Source organism: Chenopodium quinoa, unplaced genomic scaffold, assembly GCF_001683475.1.
Source record: "Chenopodium quinoa cultivar QQ74 unplaced genomic scaffold, ASM168347v1, whole genome shotgun sequence".
Taxonomy (NCBI): domain Eukaryota; kingdom Viridiplantae; phylum Streptophyta; class Magnoliopsida; order Caryophyllales; family Amaranthaceae; genus Chenopodium; species Chenopodium quinoa.
In genome coordinates, this window is record NW_018745281.1 from 2,091,732 (window position 1) to 2,110,605 (window position 18,874).

Here is an 18,874-nt window from a genome sequence, read left to right on the forward strand (position 1 = left end):
AACCAAACTTTTCAACCAAGTAATGATCAAGGTGATGGTAATTTTGAGAATTATAAGGGTAATACACTAATACGTAGTAAAATAAAGGGGTCCTAATCCGGCCTATATATGGTCCATTTGATGTACTTAGATGTACTTCTATTAAACTAAAAATTGATAGTTTTGCATATCCCATTGACCCCTAAATCCATCACACAAAGAAGAGTAGAGAGAAGTAGACAAACAATGAAACACGCTAGTGAGACACTAGATCAACGATGCCATAGAAAAATCCGTAACAAAATGACTGCACATTACATTCACCTAGTAGCCTTTAAAACAACATTACATAGACACCAGCACTAGAAAATTTACAACAGCCACCAATACAAAATTGTGTGATTCGACATTTCTTGCCAAAAACCATGACCTAATCTTGCTTTACAACTCTTCAGGAGAGCATTGTATCAATTGCTAGTGAGGGCATCCCTGGTCTTCAGAAGGGCATTAAGCCATAACCAATAGAGCAACAACACCCTGCCTTACTTCATATTAACATAAACCTATACCTTCACAACACTGGACATGCACCAATAGCTACACAAACAACATGCACCAATAGCTACACTAACAATATGCACCAAATTTACTGTACCGATAGTCTTGTCCGCCAGAACACTTGAGCGATGAACAGGAACAGAGCCCTCTTTCAAACACTCTTAAACTTATTAAAGACAATGAGAAGCAACAACTGACAAGGTTTTAGCACACAAACAGTCATTTACTCCTTGTATTAAAAGGCATCCTAAAATACGAGTACAAATTGTGAGATTTTACTGATGTAAGTAAGTTTCCCACAACACTTCAAACCCTAGCTCTAGTCATGCAGATACCAACGCCCACACATTAAAACAAAACAATAATAATAGTTGTGAGGTAAGTCAACATTTACACTAGTCAACTGTGTACCAGCAGTTCAACAAGCCCCATAGCTAACATAAAACTAACATAGAATTCCTCCATACTTGGTTTCAGGAGTGATGTTCTGATCAAACAACTTCAGTGATGCTATTTCATTGTCAAAAATAAATAAAAGTATCAACCCCAGCAGGAAGAGTAACAAGAAAAGGGGGAAAGGTACCCTAGCAGATGCACTACACATTCCTCACTGGATAAAAGAATACAGAAATTAGACACTGTATAGAAATAATACATCCATACAAGATTACAAGGTTCCCTGGTTAATAATAAATCATGGTTGATTTGGTCTTCGGAAAACAGTTTCTATTTCCAGAAGTCCAATATATATATGGTGTAGCACAGAGTGTAGAATAACAAAGCAGAGCACAAAAAAGACAGTAAATCTGCAGCAGCACAAATGGCATGGTTTTACCCTAGCCAGGGCGATAACTAGTTCTGCAGTTACTGTTAGCCCACAAGTGTTGGCCAAACCCAGTCATATTTACACATAAGAGTTCAACAACCCGGACATCTTTGATCATTTTGTGGAAAGAAAAAATGAATGAAATGAAATATGGAAGAAGCACAAAATGCAGATGCACTTTGGGCAAAGCTTAACACAAGAGCCCAAAAAAGTATTAGATAGACCAGGAAAAGGCGTTTTATCAAATTATCCAAACCTATAATCAACTTTAGCTAGAGGATACACAAAGAAAGGTTCTCCACAAAACCTCTATTAAGAGCTTAAACTGTGGGCTGAGAGGAAGGGGGGGGGGGGGGTTAATAATATTGCACAGAAAGCAAGCCAGACATAGAGTTACAGAAATACGTAAGACAAGTCATCAATGACAGATAGCTTCACTCTAAGGCTTCTTCAAATCAGAGCCATCACTAAAACTTCCCAGAAAAATATCAGAAAATTGACAGCTTAAACTTATTAGCACTAAACATGAAAGACTATAGATACCTACAGACTTACCCTATGGAATGCACATGCACTCCTAATTTGAAAGATCCAGTGCATGGCTTATTTCTTGATGGGCAAATACTTTGCAGAAGACGTTCATAATAAACTAACAATTAACAACTTCTATGACTGATAAAGTCCTTGTTGGTTTAATATGAATTGGTTACTCTCAAGAATTCACAACAGCACATCCCCTCCCTGACTCCCTTGCCATTGAAAAAAGTAAATTCAGTAAGATTTTTTTTAAAAAAATTACATTAAAAAACTTTATTTCACAACATCTAAAGCACTGAACCTCAGAAATTCAACTTCTACACCTTTTCGACATATAATGGCTAAGAGTAGCCCTCCTGCATCAACAACTATCTGCACTTGAATTAAGACATGACAATGTCCTGTAATACACAGACTACATCACATGAAAAGAAGTGAAAAACAAGCAGAAATCAAAAAATGCAAATTAAAAAAAAATTAAAGTAGATTAAAAAGAGAATTGATTCAAAAGTAGAAAATATAGTAAAACAGGACAATAGAGATTCAACATCAGCCTCAGTAAAACATCCATAATAATTTTCAAAGTTGCATAAACTTTGTAAAAAAGAAAAAGTACTCAATGTCATCCCTGGAGCTTTTAAGACAAAATATACCTTAAAATATTACAGTGTTTAAAAAGGAACACAGGTAAAAAGAAAGAGAAGAAATGAAAACCAGCAACACTATTTGTTCGTTCAAAGACAACAGCCTTTCTAGAAGAGAAACAGAAAGTTGATAAGAAATCTTATAAAGATCTTGTTTGCCTCTTCAAACTTGGGAAGAATCACCACGCGAGTATTAAAAGACTGATGCACCTAATAGAGATCTGCACAATGAATAAGTAAAACATAAAAACAACTTCCGGAAAATTCAAAATTTTGTGGAGTAGAATCGTCAACAGTCCAGGTCCATTGCTTAAAATCGCCTCTAAATTCACGTACAAACATCAGTTATTTACATTAAAACCAAATTTTAGAAGACAGTTACCTGAAAAAGGCATTTACTTGAACAAGAAATTTTGTTAGGGGGGCAGTCGTTTGAAATTTTAACAAATACTAAAATATGGAAATTTTTTATTTGACATATCAAGCTCAACTAGTATGGTTATTAGAAAAAAAAATTTAGATCAATGAAAGTACAAAGAACTATATCAGGCACTGCAAATATTCATAGCCCTTGAAGTGACGACTTCAGATGTGCTTCACAAAGCATTTAATTTAACAGCTTAAAACAATCACAAAATAGAACCCCAAGGCAAATTATACATAATAACTCACATGAATGTTCAAAGACACCAAATCAGGTCTCCGCATAACAGCTGCCAAACCCCAAACACAGGTATATGCAATCAGAATCAAACAATCTCTTGCCTCAGACCAATAAGATGGTATGATTACAGCCCAAATATCAAGTTTATATATTATAAAAAGAATTGTGATGTTGGAGCTGTTTGCTGAATTTGCTATTACCCAACTACTTCAAACTAAAGAATACAGTACACAGATATGCCATAACACCTTCAAACAGAAGCAAACAACAACAATGATTGTTCAAAAAGATGTAGACAAACAATGCTGCATAAGGGTACACAAACTACACTCCATAAAGTTTGAGGAACAGAGGTATGCCTAACAAGGGCTAACTCAATGTTAATTATGATCACAGCAAAATATAATGCAAAAACTTGAGAGTAAATTGAAATGTATCACTGAGTTAAAATTCACAAGCAATTGGCTACCTAGAGTGCTAAAACTATTCAAAACAAATCTCGACATCACGTAATTGAATGCAAAACCCAAGAATAATTCAAGACTTCAAGATCTCATAGAAACTAGAAGTTTAAAGTTTAAAGGAGATGGTATACCTGTGACTATTCAAGAGTAACTCAATGACCGCCATACGGTGCAACACCACCCATATGGCCATGCTGCGACCTCCCACCAGCCCCTCCTTGCCCCAGCTGCTGATTTGGATACGCGCTCTGCAATCCACCTTGGTTCCCATAACCACCCAAAACACTCGGATTTACTCCAACATTCTGCGCTCCATACCCACCATGAACCGCACCAGGAGCACCCCCCATCCCACCACCAAGTGTCCCAAGCAAGTTATTCAACCCTAACCCCGCCCCCTGCGAAGCCAAAAGAGCTGTCAAAGCCTGTCCTAATGCCGGATTCAACCCCGGCGCAGCAGCAGCTGGCCCCTGGTTATACCCAACACCACCAACCGATTGTCCCATCAACCCAGCCCCAGTAGCTGGAGGTCCACCAATCGCCCCTGCCAAATTCGGGTTATCCACCCTTCCTCCAAAATGCTTCCCTCTTGGCTGATGATGTCCCATCTGCTGCTTCCCCGGCTTCGGCCCATCAATCGCCTGCTGACAATGCAATACATGCCCCTCAAAATGCTTGTGAGGCTCCTCCAAAGCCTTCTTAGCACTCTCAACACTCCTATACACGAACAAACAAAACCCTTTCGGCTTCCCCGTCTGTTTATCTAACCCCAAAGGCCCTTCCTCAATCTCCCCAAACTTCCCAAAATACGCAGTCAGCTTCTGCGGATCAATATCAGCAGACACATTACTCACATAAATCTTCCTCTGTGTATACTCCGACATCGGCTGCTGCGGCTGCACCACTGCAGCAGCCGTAGTCGTAGGCACCGGCCCCACCGCCGCCAGCTGACACGCCGTCATCCTCCCCCCAATCCTCTTCTGCGGCATCTCAAGCGCCTTCCGTGCCCCGCTCCTCGACTTAAACAATATAAACCCGTACCCTTTCGACTTCCCGGAGATCTTATCGGTAACCGCCTTACAATCCTCGATATCGCCGTACTGCGAAAACGCACTCCTCAGCGTATCTGCCGTCGTATCCCACCCCAATCCATGAACAAATATCTTCCGATGAACGGTATCTTCATCTGCAACCTTACGAATACGAGACGCTACATCGGGGTGAGCTTCCGCAGCTTCCCGGAGTATCATCATCAACTGTTCCTTCGTAAAAGGTTCTAGAAGCATCGGAATCGGCTCATCATCAGCTGATCCTGTCGTATCACCTTGAATCGCCTTCGATAGTTCATCTTCCTCTTCTTCTTCTCCCTCTTCTTCTTCCTCCTCCTCTTCTTCTTCTTCTTCTTCCACCTCCTCTTCCTCGAATTCCGCTTCTTCTACTTCTTCTTCTTCCTCCTCTTCCTCTTCAACAGGCTTCGATTGTTCCTCTACTTGCTGCGGTTGTTCTTCTACCTTGGGTGTTTCTTCTTTCGCTGGTTCTTCTTCTTCGATTTGCTCCTTCTTCTGCTGCTTCTTCTGCGGCGCAGAAGTTGCAGCTTCGGCTGATTTAGCTGTGAGCTTTCGCTTTTTCGCCATTGATGATGGATAGAATTAGGGTTTAGAGTGGGTGGAGGAGAGAGATTGGGGATTTAATTAGGGTTTTCAAACGAGATGACAGAAGCAAAGGATCCCCTTTTTGTAGGTAAAGGAGTCAGATTTCAGATTAATAAATCTGCGATGTCTGGATTATTTGGGGAGACCATGTTGGGCTTTTCTATTGTTTGTTTTGTACTTACTGGGCTTTGTTCTTGAAATCAGATCGGTCAGTTTTAAATCAGGTCGGGTCAAATTGGTCCAGACTTCGGAGTATTATGCAATTATGTGGGGGTTAATATATCTATTCGTACGGAAATCGACCAAGTCTTTTTTTGTTGTCAAAAAGACTTTAGTCGGTTTCGTATTAGGTCTAATCAGTTTGATTCATAACCAATAATGACTATTCAAGGTTAGTATATCCATATGAATTGAATTCATAATTTGTTTTTGGGGATTTGTTCTCATTGTAAAATCTAGACTATGATTAGTTTCGAATCAAGCCTAATCAGTTTGAGTCACAAATAGTGTTTTGTGCGTGATTAGTGTATCCATCTGAGTTGAATGCATTTGTTTTTCTCTGGGTAATTTCAACTACAGAGTATTATCAAATTGCGGTCAAATCAGGTCGCTTTTTAACCCATGCTAGTCTTGTTCAATGACTCAACCGAATATTTTCATGTTATTGAAGTGGTTTGGAAAATTATTGAAGTTGTTATGAGATTTATTAGCTTGATAGGATTTGGGAGATTTTGTTGAAGTCATAATATCAACGTAAAGTTTATCATAATACTCTTGAATTATTAGAAATTGAGTTCACTTACATAAATGCTAAAATGTTAGGACGACTAACTGGACTACTAGAGAATTAAAAATGAGATGTGAGGGAAAGTGTTTGATAGTTTTTTTTGGAAAGAAGATGAGAGGGAAATTTATTGTGTGATGTAATGGTTAGGAAATTGGTTCGCCTTTGATATTACATTTACAAACACAATAATTGTTCTATAAATGTTTAAAGCAATTATATTGTCACAGACTATTGGATGCGTCCACCCACACGGCCACACCTAACAGTTCGTGCGGACGGTGCGGCATACATACTCATTCCTCCTTTCTCCATATTCTTCTCTTTGAAAATTAGAAAAGTTGGGTGCCCTTTCTCTCTCCTCTTTCAAACCTCCAATTCTAGGGTTTCAATTTTAGATGTAAAGCAATGATTTGAGATTTGGAGGTCGTAATTGCAGGGATGAGTGTTCGCAATTTCAGGTGAGAGTTCGCAATCGCAAGGATGGAGTTCATAGGGGAGGTGCAGGTTGCGGCTCTTAACGTCAAAGGCGATGGTAGGCAGCGAGTTAATCGAAGGCTGAAGGCGCGAAAACCAGCACAACTACAAAGAGTGCAAGTGTTGTGGTTGGTCGAGGCTGCAGCAGGAAGGAGGGAGAGTGTGGTTGGTTGTGGTGGTGGTGGTGGGTGGGGGCTGCGGCAGGAAGAAGAGTGGTGATGCCGTGGTGGTTATGTTGTGGTGATAGGATTAGAAGAGAGAGAAAGAAATCTTGGGTCTTCTCTGATATGGTGAATATGTTAATAGGAGATTGAAAGAAAGAGAGGAAGAGTGGGAAAGAGGAGAGAGAATGAAATAAAAATATTTTGTACTTGCATTATATATTTTGTTCATCAGCTAATACAAGTAATATATCAGCCAGTTGATATTTCATATCAGTCAACATTAAAGACATAAATAAAAATGTATCAGCCAACAACAGGAATATATCAGACAACAAAAGATATATATCAGCCAACAAGAGGAATATATCAACTAACAAAAAAAATTCATATCAGCCAACAGAAGGAACATATTAGCCAACAAATGAAGTATATCAACCAACAAAAGGATGAAATCAGTAAACAAAAGCAACAGGTAACCTAACAAAATAAACATATCAGCCAACGAAAAGAAACATATAAGCCAACAATTAAAATATACATATCAGCCAACAAAATAAATATATCAGTCAATTAAAGAAACATATAAGCCAAATGATACCTAATATCAGCCAACAAAAGAAAAAAAAAAACATATCAGCTAGCAAAAGAAATATATTAGCCAACACAAAAACCATATCAGCCAACAAATGAAACATATTAGCCAACACATGAAACATATCAGCCAACGAGTAAAATATATCAGCCAAGCCTCTTGCACCAAACAGTTCGTGCGTCCATCCGCACGCAATACCTTCTCTTATATTGTAGCAATATTCAACCCTTAATCTATCAATTTTTCAAAACCATAAAATGATAACAAATGTGTGGTTATGTGAGTTAATTGATTGCGAATCATACGATATAAGAAATATGATTTTCTTTTGATGATGTTTATATGTGTAGTATTATTTTGTTATTTGCAATACTTCAATTAATAATAAACGGATCATAACATATAAAAAATTCCTTGTTAAAATGACTTAATATTCATTTTTTAATTTCTCTCACAATGATTTATAAACATTATATGGAGCAATATAATACTCCATATACAATACGGAAAAGTAAAAACAATCCGGTTACGCCCGAGCCTAAAACCTAATATTCGTCTTATAAAATTTGAAAAATCTTAGACATGGCCAAAAGATAGCGTGGAATCTCTTCGGAGAAGACTAGAAGAGTGGGCTTGTACAAGTAGATGGTTGGCAAAGATGGTGCAATGAGCGAGGCCGTTATAAAATCAAAACCCCACAAAACAAGTCGCATTCAAGTGTTAGCCTCACACCTTCTTCCTTCTTCTTCTTCTTCTTCTTCTTCTTCAATGGCTTCCGAGAAGGAAGCTGCTCTCGCTGCTGCTTCTACTCCCCTCGATTCTCCCACCATGTAACTTCCTCCCCTTTACTTCTCACTCTTGTAAATTTTCAATTCATTTTCTCATTTTTTAATCAAGTTTTATTGTGTTTAGATTAATGCAGAATACTCTAATTTTGCCCTATTGTTTGGTGGATTTATGAATTGATTTGGGGTGATTTGTAAGATTGGTTAAGTTTGTTAGGATTAGGGTTTTGCTGTGTGAATTGAGGTTTTTGAGTTTTGATTGTTATTGCTTTTGATCACTGTGTAAAACTCGTGCTAATATATTAAGAACTAGTAATAACAAGAATTGGAAATAACTCTAGCTGATTGTTATAAGAATTTTGTCATTTTAATCAATTATGAATGTTAATTTAACATCTTTTATGGATTATTTGAAAGAAATGAATGCAATTGTTTATAATTAGCATTGTAGCCTTACAAATATGAATATTAACATGATTTCATATATGCATTTTTTTCATCTTTGTATTGGTTGAGTTTAAAAGCTATGATATTTGTTTGATGATGTAGATTTGACAAGATTATCAGCAAGGAAATTCCTGCTAATATTGTGTTTGAGGACGAACAGGTACTGATATTACGAATCGAGAAGTGTTTGTAATGAATCATTGAATGTGGCCATGGGATTTATATTGTTCATTGTTTATACTTGTGTTTATTAGCATTGTTTGTTGGAGTTTTGACCTTCTTCTTGCTGTTTTTCTTAAATGCCCATGCTTTTAAACTATAACCCATGATTTGCAAAGTTCCTGTCCAACTTAAGATGTCTTTTAGGCCCCTTCATTGGAGTGCCATTTACTGCCATCATCATATTGTTATTTGATTTAATTATGTGGATCCATTTTCCAAATTGCTTTGCCTTTCCCTCATCATTTTCTACTATGCATTTATGTCCCAATTAAATCCTTATGCTTTGTCAAAGTTGGTTCTTTGAGTCCCACATGGGTAAATGGCGTATTTCATTGCGATTAATAACATTCATTTTGTTCGAGCTTAGTTAAGATCTCATTTTCATCAGTGTGATCTTTTATTCTTCCATTTTGTATCTTTAGGTTTGGCTGTAAAGATGTGCTAGGCAGTGTGATAGTATTTATAATTGTTTGTAACTTTCAATTTGCTTTCATGTAGGTTATTGCTTTTAGGGACATAAACCCACAGGCTCCAGTTCACATTGTTATCATTCCTAAGGTTAAGGATGGCTTAAGTGGACTCTCCAAGGTACTTATTACTTCCTCATTCCACATTGTACTGCTTTTCAATGTATCTACCTTATCTGTGTGTTAGATGCTTGCTTTGTCCTGATGGAGCGAATATATCTTTTAGGTTTATATATATTACCATTGTGTCTTGTGGTTGTAATGTATCAATGCTTTCTTTTCCAACACCTCTATAGAGTTCTTGGTTTTACTATGGCCATGTGATATGATGTTACCTTGTTTATTGTAATTAAAGGTTGGTAGTATAATCACTATGTGCATAGTCAATTAGTAATGCTGTATCTATGTCTCTGTCACATTCCTCTTTGGTCACGGTGCTCTTTTGAAATCTGCTAGGTAATCCACCAGGCAAAACACGGTTAATATCTTCTAGTAGGCTTAATGGAAGTGACTTACTTTAGGTTTCATGTTGTAGAACTTGTTATCAGACATTAATTAGAATTTTTTGTAGTTGTCCAAATCTGCTTTCTTTGGAGTTTGCCAGGAACAGCTAGATACTTGGCCAAAAACATAGTTAAATTTGGCTTCTATGCTCTGTATCACTTTGAACTTTTGAGTTAGCTGAGTTGCCCAGGGCTCAACACATTTCGAATGTACATTAGTGACATGTGATTTTAATATTTCATTGAGTCCTAGCCTAAACCTCTTTACTTGACTGGATTGTTTTTTGTAGGAGACATTTGAGAAAGAGAATGTTATTATTAAGAGATACTGAGATATGCATATAGTAGTCTCTCCAAATATTGGAGATTTTTTCTCAGTGTAAAAAAATTCCAATTTGGTTCCAATTATATAATGTTCTCTTGCTAAGATACATATGAGTATTCAAGAGGAAGGCAGTATTAAGAAATGAAGGCTGTTGGGGAATTATGGAGTTCCAGAGTGCCACATATCTTGTGGAACCTTCCTTATGTGTGAACAGTTGAACTTAAGATGGGGAATTAATTATCCTGCTAATCCATGTTGCTCAATATTTCACAACTATCGAAATATATCTGTATGGGTGTTACGGCCATATGCTTTTAATACAAGCGTAATGGTTTGCTTATGAAACCATTGAAACATGGTCCAGCAGATGTTATGATTTGGACATTATTGCATTGATAAGTAGAAGTTTGTAGAAGAATGTTAGTTCTTGATCCCATCTCAGATTAGCTAATTTGAAAATTAGTTCTTGGTCCCACTCCACATTATTTCTCAAGAATATTAAATGATTGTTGGAGAAGCTTGGGTTGTTTGTCTCAGATTAGCTAATAAGAATAAAGATGGAGTGATAACACAGTTAATATTTGATTTTTCCTGCAATATTCACAGGCTGTCCTGATAATTTATTTCTGTGTATAGGCTGAGGAAAGGCACTGCGAGATTATTGGCCGCCTTCTTTACACAGCAAAGCTTGTAGCAAAGCAGGAAGGCCTTGATGATGGCTTCAGGATAGTGATTAATGATGGTCCAAAAGGATGTAAGTTAAGCTAATCACATAAACTCTACATTTCAACTTAATTTCAGTGCTCTAACAAGCTCTAATGCTTTGTTCATCAGGCCAATCTGTTTATCACATCCACGTGCACCTTCTTGGAGGACGTCAAATGAACTGGCCCCCTGGCTAAGACAGATTTGTAATATCACTAGAGGCAGGAAACTCGTTATCTGGCTGTCCTTTTTCTACAAAGTAACATGTCAATGTAAACCAAAATAATGCTGTTTGGGTTTTTGACTTTTCATTTTCTTGTGCTCTATGTACTTGTGTAATATTTTCAAAATAATGATTGTAAACATGAACTAGGCTTTGTGACAATTACTCACAATTACTCTATATGATCATGAGCATGGACAGGGAGCCTCTTTTCTACCCTCTTGTTATAAATTCTATGATCAAACTGTCAAGTCTTTGATGTAGATTGTAGGCAATGCGGAATTGTGGACATTGCTTAACCCGCCTTTCTTCTCCCCTAGTCCCCTACTCACCTCCACTTGCTTGGATGAAGGATTAATACCAAATCTAGGCCATGAGGTACTTGTGGGATGCTACTCCCCCACAGTCCTACCTTTGGCATTGAAAAGTCAGTAAGTGCATGGATTGGATAATTTAAGTTAATTTTCAACGGATAACCTATTACATTACATGTGAAAATTCGTCAATATAAAAAATTTATAATTTTAATTATACACTTCACTTGTTTTGTAAAAATTCACATTAATTCTATATTGTGAATAAGAACTCAAAATAAAATTGATTTTGCGACAATATTTTATCAATATCTATAAAAACATTAATCAATGTAAAATCTTATTGAATGTGTTTCAAAATATCGAGTATCAATGTATGAGTACTCTATAGTATTTTTAGTACTATATTAATTTAAGTTATATTAATGGTTAATGTTGTGCCTAACGCCTATTCTGTTCACTTAATATGTGAAATACTATAAACTGAGTTAAAGTTAGAAAATTCACATGTTTGAGCTAAATGGTCTTGGTGCGTATGAACCAGTGACACCCCTTCAATCTCCACGGTCTACTGTTTTCTATCATTGGCCTCTCTCAACTCATCGTCTGTTCTTCACCGAACGTTTTTCAGGTACACCATTATTCCTGTCAAAACTAACGCTATTAGTTTCTTAACTTCGTTTTTGCTTACTATAATCTCATACTGAAATTGCTGTAAAATCAATTCATGATTCTGTCAATTCAGGAAAAAAAACATGTTCAATTTAGCTCAGTTTAATGAAATAATGTAATCACGAATTGGATATTTTTTTATTTTCGCAAAAATTCAATTTTTCACATTTTTATGTCATGAAATTAATTGGGTTGTTGATTATTCAGAAAACAATGTCAGCAATTCTATCTCCAATGCGATTATGTCGAAATCCCATTAGAACCCGGTTATTCTCCAGTCATTTTGGGGCCAAATTGAACCGGGTTGTACCGAGTTTGACTCGGTTAGTGAGTGGTCAAGGTCCGAGTCTAACTCGGATAGCTTCACAATCAACTTCATCATCAAACCCTTCAGTTAGTTCAGAAAAGGAGGCTGCTTTGGCTGCTGCTTCCACTCCCACTGATTCTCCTACTATGTAAGAGCTCTCTATTTTTCTGTCTTTCCTTGAGTTGGTGATAATCTGTGCTTGAAAATAAATAAATGAGGTGTTGATATCAGTGAATTGGAGCTGCAAAAGGAATTGGAGCTGCAAATAAATAATTTCCTGTAGTCAGGATTTGATCCTAGGTCTTGGTTTCGATTCTCCCGAAACTTTAATTAACTAAGTTAGTTCACACTCACAATAGATATATGGGGTTGTATTGGCACAAGCTTGGAGATGTGACTATGAGTTGACATTAATGATGGACAAGCATAAAATCAGTAAGGTCTTTTGTGGTTTATGGGACATATAAAAGGCAATTATGTGCTCGAATTTAAGTAGTTATGATATATTGATATGCGAATATAGCTTGGGAACCGACAGGTTCCTTGGTGATGATTAACATGCATGTTTGATGACCAATGTCAGTTGCTGGTTTATTGAATACATACCAATTTTTAAGGTGTAGAAGAAGGAAGAATGAGAATAGACAATAGGAAATGTGCTAGTGGGAAAGCTTTAGTTAACCAGCATATCATTTCAAACAAGAGTTTGGATAAATTTTGGAGTTGCACGGCTTGCACCTTCTCTGTGGATGGTTTGGGTAAAAAGTTGTTTAGGCGGCATTTGGCTAGTGTAATCTGTTATTCTATTTTCATTGATTGGGTTGCTGAGCCTGGATATTCTATGCTTTAAATTTTGTATGATTCATTGAAGGCTTGAATGAATGTTTTGTTGTGTTTTATAGAAAATGGAGGCATGTGATTCGCTAAAGTTCCTTTCTGTTAAGTGGGATTATCTGGAAGGCAGAGCGTTTCAATTTTCATTTACGTGAGAATTGGAGCATGATGTCTTTTGCATTCTTGCCACTTGGATGCAATTTATAATTAAGATCCTTTAATTATATGTTGGTTTGTTTTGGTTTACCTAAGGCTTACTGCTTTTTGTCCCTGTGCAGATTTGACAAGATTATTAACAAGGAAATTCCAGCAAATGTGGTTTATGAGGATGAGAAGGTTTGATTGCTACTGACTTTTATCATCCATACGTGTTTCTCTTAGCTACCTGTGCAATATTATCATAGGTTAGAATCAATGAAATTATGGGACAATTTGCTTGTTGGTTGTCTAGTCAGTCACAATGTGTTACACATCCTGTCAAAAGTTATCTCAGGTCCTTCAGCTAATTGTTTGTTTTAATTGTTAAAGGTGCAGATATACCCATCTGATTTGTATTCCTTTATTAATTCACTTTTTGAAATGCTTTTGTCCCTGTGTTCGTCCTCTACTACCATTTAATTAGGTTTTACTCATCAAATCTTGAAAATTCTTTCGGCCTTCATTTGGACATGGGAAAACATAGGGTGAAATGCTGAATAATATTATTTATTCATTGAGCTAGAAATGGCCTAGTTATTTGTTTTTGTTTTTAGGAGGGATTTTGTCTCATAATAGAAATTTGGTTTCTGAATCATGATTATAATTAGGCCTTGTTTGTCAAATTCATTGGAATTTTGATTTCTTAGGAAATGAATTATGCATGCTTGTTTGGTTGACAATAATGTAGGAATTGGGACTTCCCACAAAATGGAGGAATTAACTTACCTAGTCCCCCTAGGTAAGTGGAACTTCCCAAGGGAAGTGGAAATTCCTACATCCAACCAAACAAATTTTGGAAATTCCTAGGAATTACAATTTCATAGGAATTGAGATTTCATGGGAATTTCTACTTCCTACATCCAACCAAACAAGGCCTTATATTAAAGAAACTTCTGGCTCCTATTTCTTTATGTGTACTTTCATTGTAGTTCAATTCAGTTACATGCCCTTCTTTTGAGTTTTTCAGAAGGCATGTACATGTGTGATGAGCTTTGTCATTTCTGGTGATATTTCTGATTCTGTGACCTTGACACTTGTTTGTCTTCTACTATAAATTTTTAGGAGTTCATTTTTTGGGGTTAGTAATGAGTGTTAGGACTACTCTACTTTTTTTTTTTTTTTCTTTTTTTTTTTTTTGGGGGGGGGGGGGGGTTGTATTGAGGCTCTGAAGGTCTATGTTGTTTAATCTGACTTTGAATGGATTGAACCAGGTTCTTGCTTTTCGGGATATCAATCCACAAGCTCCTGTACACATTTTGATCATTCCCAAAGTTAAGGATGGTTTAATCAGACTCGCTAAGGTACTTATGGTAGCATAGTTTTGCATTTCTGCAATGTTGTGTTCATATCCTTGCTTTTCTGGGTGTTTACATGAATGCTTCATTTCAATTAACTGAAAGTTCTTTTGGCTGGTTAATTTCTGTTTTTAGTGTGTCCCAACAGCTTTGACATTTTATTTTGCTTGTGATGTGCTTGGGAATTAAGGGCTTGGGAGTTGGGACTTGATGCTTCCTTTTGATTATAGGATTTGATATTGGGGTTCCATGTGTTTATGGCTAATTATATGCATTTATTTTTTCATAGTTATCCCTGGATCATATTGGCATTAGTTATATAGTCAGGCCAATTTTGTTGCAAAACTCTGAATAGAAGTTAAATTGTATTGTGCACAAAAGTTGAATCAAGTGTTATAAGCTCATCCTCAAGATTTTGAACTAGGAATAAAGTGTAAGTGTTCTATAGGACTACTAATATATCAGAGTAATCGCATAGATCTGAATACTGCGCTTTTAAAAAGGATCATTTAAGATGCATGAGTTTTTTTTCTTTTCATTTCTTCAGCAATTAGTTAGAGATTTATTAATAATGCAGAACTGAAAATGCTTAATACAGACCTCCTGAACAACAGAACCAAAAGCTTGCAGGCAGACAAAACCTGCTAAGCAACCACCGTACATCACTATCACTTCTCTAAGCTCATTTGAGCATCTACAAGAAACTTTCAACAAAATTTCATTCACAATAACATCAAAAGTTATAGCATTTACCCTGAAATTTGTGGTATTATTATGAAGACATAACTGCTATATTGACTCAGTATATCATGTAATATACAGCTTTGATTGCGAGCTTTTCTTCCAGTTCAATATTACTGCTGTCTTCAACTCAGCATCAAAACCAGTAAAATAATCCCAAGAGCCAACACTTTTAAAGGACAGGTACTTGATTCTTTCAGGATGATTGTTGTGATACACAAAAACCATTTCAATTGATACCTCATTTATCCGTCTGACAGCTCTGTATAACTTGTCTTGATTAGCTAGCCAAGCTACAAAGATACTTCGTGGCCTAGACTTATTTTTTCCATAGCCATCTTTTTCAAATACTCCCTACTATTGCTGATACATTTTACCAATAGAGAAAGTGCTGTTATTCATAGCATTCATCCAGCCTGCAATTTGCTGAATGTAGACTCCAATTAATATTCTTTCTCAAAGACCAAGAACAGTTAATGGAATTAGGACAAACATCAATATCCTTCTAATGAGCTACCTCAACTTGTCCTTCTAATGAGCTAAGGCTGAAAGAAGTTTGTTGATTGCTTCTTTAACCATACTAGTTTAGTTCCCGTACGATGCACGGTTTTAAACAAAACAAATTGTAAGATTTGTTTATAATATGGAGAAATAAAGTTTTCTACTCTGTAATTTTTTTTTATACATGGTAAGTAATTTATACTGTAAGCATATTAATATACCTTAAAATAAAAAAGGATTTGGTAGGGACAAAGGATAAAGTCATAAAGAATATGAAAGGTTTATTATATAAAAAAAAGTTAAAAGTAAAAAAAAAAAAAAACACTAATGACATCATCATAGCAAATTGGCAGGAAAAAAATTTATGTTATAGTGACATGTGTACAATTTGAAGAAGGGATGATGTCAGCAACGTTTTGTTTTAGTATTAGTTAATAGATTATTGTTATTTTAGATTCCAAGGGATTTATAACCTCTCTTTTCTTGTAAGTTTTTTTGTAATAGTTTTATCCCTAATTCAAAGAAAAAGTCTACTTTAAGATTCCACCTCTTTAATCACCTTCCATTTTCCTTCCAAATCTCTCCAAAAATGGAGGGATTTAGTTTATTAAAAGGGAAGGAAAATGAATCGTTCCAATTCCTTCGCCTTCACTCCTTGCATTAGATATCCAAACAAAGGATGATGCATTCCTCCTTTTTTCTTCTCTTTCCTTCCCTCCATTTCTCTCTATCCAAACATTGTGTAAATTTGCTCACTTTATCTGCAGACATCAAATGTGTATTTCCCAGCCTTCCACACTTTGGTTGGAAATTGCAGTTTCAATTTGAATCTAGTTGTTTCATACATCTTGAGTATTTTCTACAGTAACTCCATACTCATGGAAAACAGAAAAATTGACATGGGATCGCCTTGTCTCAATCCCTTCTTTGCTTGAAGAGGTTTGCTAGGATGGCCATTAAATTAAAGAAAATGAGTGTCACAGAATAGCTAATGATGAGATGTATGTGTGGGAAAACTCAAGGGATATTATTTGGAATTAAGCTAATTGGATGAGTTAATTGGATGAGTTTATGAGTTAAAGATATTGAGGAGGGAGAGTCGATATTCGATAACGTTGGTTTGAGCATGTGAGTAGTCGGCTAGATGAAGCACTGGTAAGGAAAGAAGAGAATTGGGATTATGGGGATTTACAAAGAAGCTGTGGAGGCCAAAGATGACTTGGATGAGGAAGGTTAAGGATGATAAAAAGAGATTGGGTTTTTAGGAGCAACAAGTCAACAACACCTTATAGAAGTGAATGGAGGAAGATGGTCTATGTTGACAACCACCAGAGATTATATATTGGCTTCATGCTTGCCAGTCCCATCCTGTGTGGATCAAGGCTTTGACATTGTTATCTTAAGAAGGGGTCAAGCCTGCCTTTTCCTATTTATTTGATAAGAAGGAAAGAGTAGGCAAAAATGAAACTAAGAATACTTTATTCATGAGTTACTGCTGAGTGTAAATAGTAGTTAGAAACAGTTTTAAAAATTTCGGTGCTGCAGTTTGGTTTAGTTAGTGGATTGGCCGAGAAGTAGAATGATTGAGCCCCCCTTTTCTCCTATATCAGTTTCTTTGCTTGGAGACGCAATTGCTTCCCAAAATTAAGGGGTTGTTGGACTTGTCAATCGATTCATAATGCTTCAAATTTAAACCCTTGCTCTTTTGTCAAAGATCTCACCCTTGTTGGTAGAGTTGAGAAGTCCATAGCTAGACTAGAGTCAGAACCATTTTGCCTTTTAGGTACTTGCTGATTTAAGAACCAGCCATATACCTTGATCGTTAATGTAATAGTGCTGAACTTGGATCAATGTGGTAATGGCTTTCTTCCCAAACTGCAGGCAGAAGAGAGGCACTTTGATATTCTTGGCCGCCTACTTTACACTGCAAAGGTTATTGCTAAACAGGAAGGCCTTGAAGAGGGCTTCAGGATTGTCATTAATGATGGACCAAAAGGATGTAAGCAATTTGGATCTAAACTGAATAGCTATTTTTGCAATTTATTTTCTTTGCCCTAACTTTTTAAACTGATGTCCTTCGTTAGGTCAATCTGTTTATCACATTCATGTGCACCTTCTCGGGGGACGCCAAATGGAGTGGCCTGCTGGCTGAGTGAAATTATGTTGGTTATTAGGGCCTTTGCTTGTATTTTTCTTGATAAAAATTGGTGAAATGTTGTATTTTCCCAGTTACGGCAGTACAAAGTTTATTGTAAACTAGAACCTAGAATAACAGCATTATTGTTAATTGTACTTGACTATATACAATACTGTTAAATGTACTTGACAATGAAATAGAAAGTTATGGCATATTGGCATATGAGTTGGTGTCCCTGGTAACGAAAGAGATTGAATTAGCTGGGGCTGACCTATTGAATCCGTCTGTTGATCAGAACATTTCCAGGTCGGATTGTTTAGTATTTTTCTGAATAGAATTAGCATATACACTACTAGTGTGACAACTAAATTCCGGTGGAGCGTGTAGTTTGCTACATGCTATTCAGGTTAACTATAGCAGAGTAAAAGCGTAGGTTGTGCAATAGTGGCCAGTGGGGTTTTGTTTTAAAGGTTAGTGTCGTTTTAACTGATTGCTAGCCGCAAGCTTGTTTTGTGTGGGTTCATACATCATTAATTTCTGGGTTTGCCTTGTTCTAACTTTTAGACATCATCCACCTGTTTTCGGGGTGGACAGACCCCCTTTGCTTAAGTTGGTGAGCTTTTCGGATAATGGATGTGCTCTTCTAAGTCTTCACGACTTCAGGTTTTTTTAGTTCATATTTCGCGACTTCAGGAAAATTGAGAACCCTTGTACAATTTTTTTTAAGGTACAACTCCGAATGAAATTTATGTGTAATGAGAAGAGGGTCATTTGAGTGATAAAGAGAGATTATGGCAATAGCATGAATAGTTACTGTCACTAGTGCTTACTATAGTTGCATCCACCTCAATGGATAA

The 18,874-nt window shown here is 36.5% G+C and overlaps 3 protein-coding genes across 3 annotated transcripts; 2 read left to right on the forward strand and 1 right to left on the reverse strand.

The window, feature by feature from the left end:
* Nucleotides 1-242: 242 nt before the first annotated feature.
* LOC110711670 (UBP1-associated protein 2A-like) lies at nt 243-5,436 on the reverse strand. The gene is made up of 2 exons (XM_021890087.1): nt 3,804-5,436; nt 243-2,765 (listed from the first exon to the last, which is right to left on the reverse strand). The coding sequence occupies exon 1, from the start codon at nt 5,304-5,306 to the stop codon at nt 3,825-3,827; it is 1,482 nt and encodes a 493-aa protein (XP_021745779.1). The 5' UTR covers nt 5,307-5,436; the 3' UTR covers nt 243-2,765; nt 3,804-3,824.
* Nucleotides 5,437-7,875: 2,439 nt separating this feature from the next.
* Nucleotides 7,876-11,234, forward strand: LOC110711693 (14 kDa zinc-binding protein-like). Its single transcript, XM_021890109.1, has 5 exons — nt 7,876-8,171; nt 8,676-8,733; nt 9,294-9,383; nt 10,727-10,844; nt 10,925-11,234. The coding sequence occupies exons 1-5, from the start codon at nt 7,987-7,989 to the stop codon at nt 10,990-10,992; spliced, it is 519 nt and encodes a 172-aa protein (XP_021745801.1). The 5' UTR covers nt 7,876-7,986; the 3' UTR covers nt 10,993-11,234.
* A 586-nt stretch (nt 11,235-11,820) lies between these two features.
* On the forward strand, nt 11,821-18,240 carry LOC110711699 (14 kDa zinc-binding protein-like). The gene is made up of 6 exons (XM_021890115.1): nt 11,821-11,963; nt 12,212-12,459; nt 13,424-13,481; nt 14,555-14,644; nt 17,762-17,879; nt 17,965-18,240. Exons 2-6 carry the CDS (start codon nt 12,218-12,220, stop codon nt 18,030-18,032), a joined length of 576 nt encoding a protein of 191 aa, XP_021745807.1. The 5' UTR covers nt 11,821-11,963; nt 12,212-12,217; the 3' UTR covers nt 18,033-18,240.
* Nucleotides 18,241-18,874: the final 634 nt, after the last annotated feature.

What these genes read in the sequence shown, in the direction of transcription:
- LOC110711670 (XM_021890087.1), bottom strand. Translation starts at nt 5,306, where the DNA reads ATGGCGAAAAAGCGAAAGCTCACAGCTAAATCAGCCGAAGCTGCAACT.
- LOC110711693 (XM_021890109.1), top strand. Translation starts at nt 7,987, where the DNA reads ATGGTTGGCAAAGATGGTGCAATGAGCGAGGCCGTTATAAAATCAAAA. An exon ending in GCTTAAGTGGACTCTCCAAG is followed by an intron (nt 9,384 to 10,726) that starts GTACTTATTACT and finishes TTCTGTGTATAG; the next exon opens with GCTGAGGAAAGGCACTGCGA. An exon ending in TAATGATGGTCCAAAAGGAT is followed by an intron (nt 10,845 to 10,924) that starts GTAAGTTAAGCT and finishes TTTGTTCATCAG; the next exon opens with GCCAATCTGTTTATCACATC.
- LOC110711699 (XM_021890115.1), top strand. Translation starts at nt 12,218, where the DNA reads ATGTCAGCAATTCTATCTCCAATGCGATTATGTCGAAATCCCATTAGA. An exon ending in CCCACTGATTCTCCTACTAT is followed by an intron (nt 12,460 to 13,423) that starts GTAAGAGCTCTC and finishes GTCCCTGTGCAG; the next exon opens with ATTTGACAAGATTATTAACA. An exon ending in GTTTAATCAGACTCGCTAAG is followed by an intron (nt 14,645 to 17,761) that starts GTACTTATGGTA and finishes CCCAAACTGCAG; the next exon opens with GCAGAAGAGAGGCACTTTGA.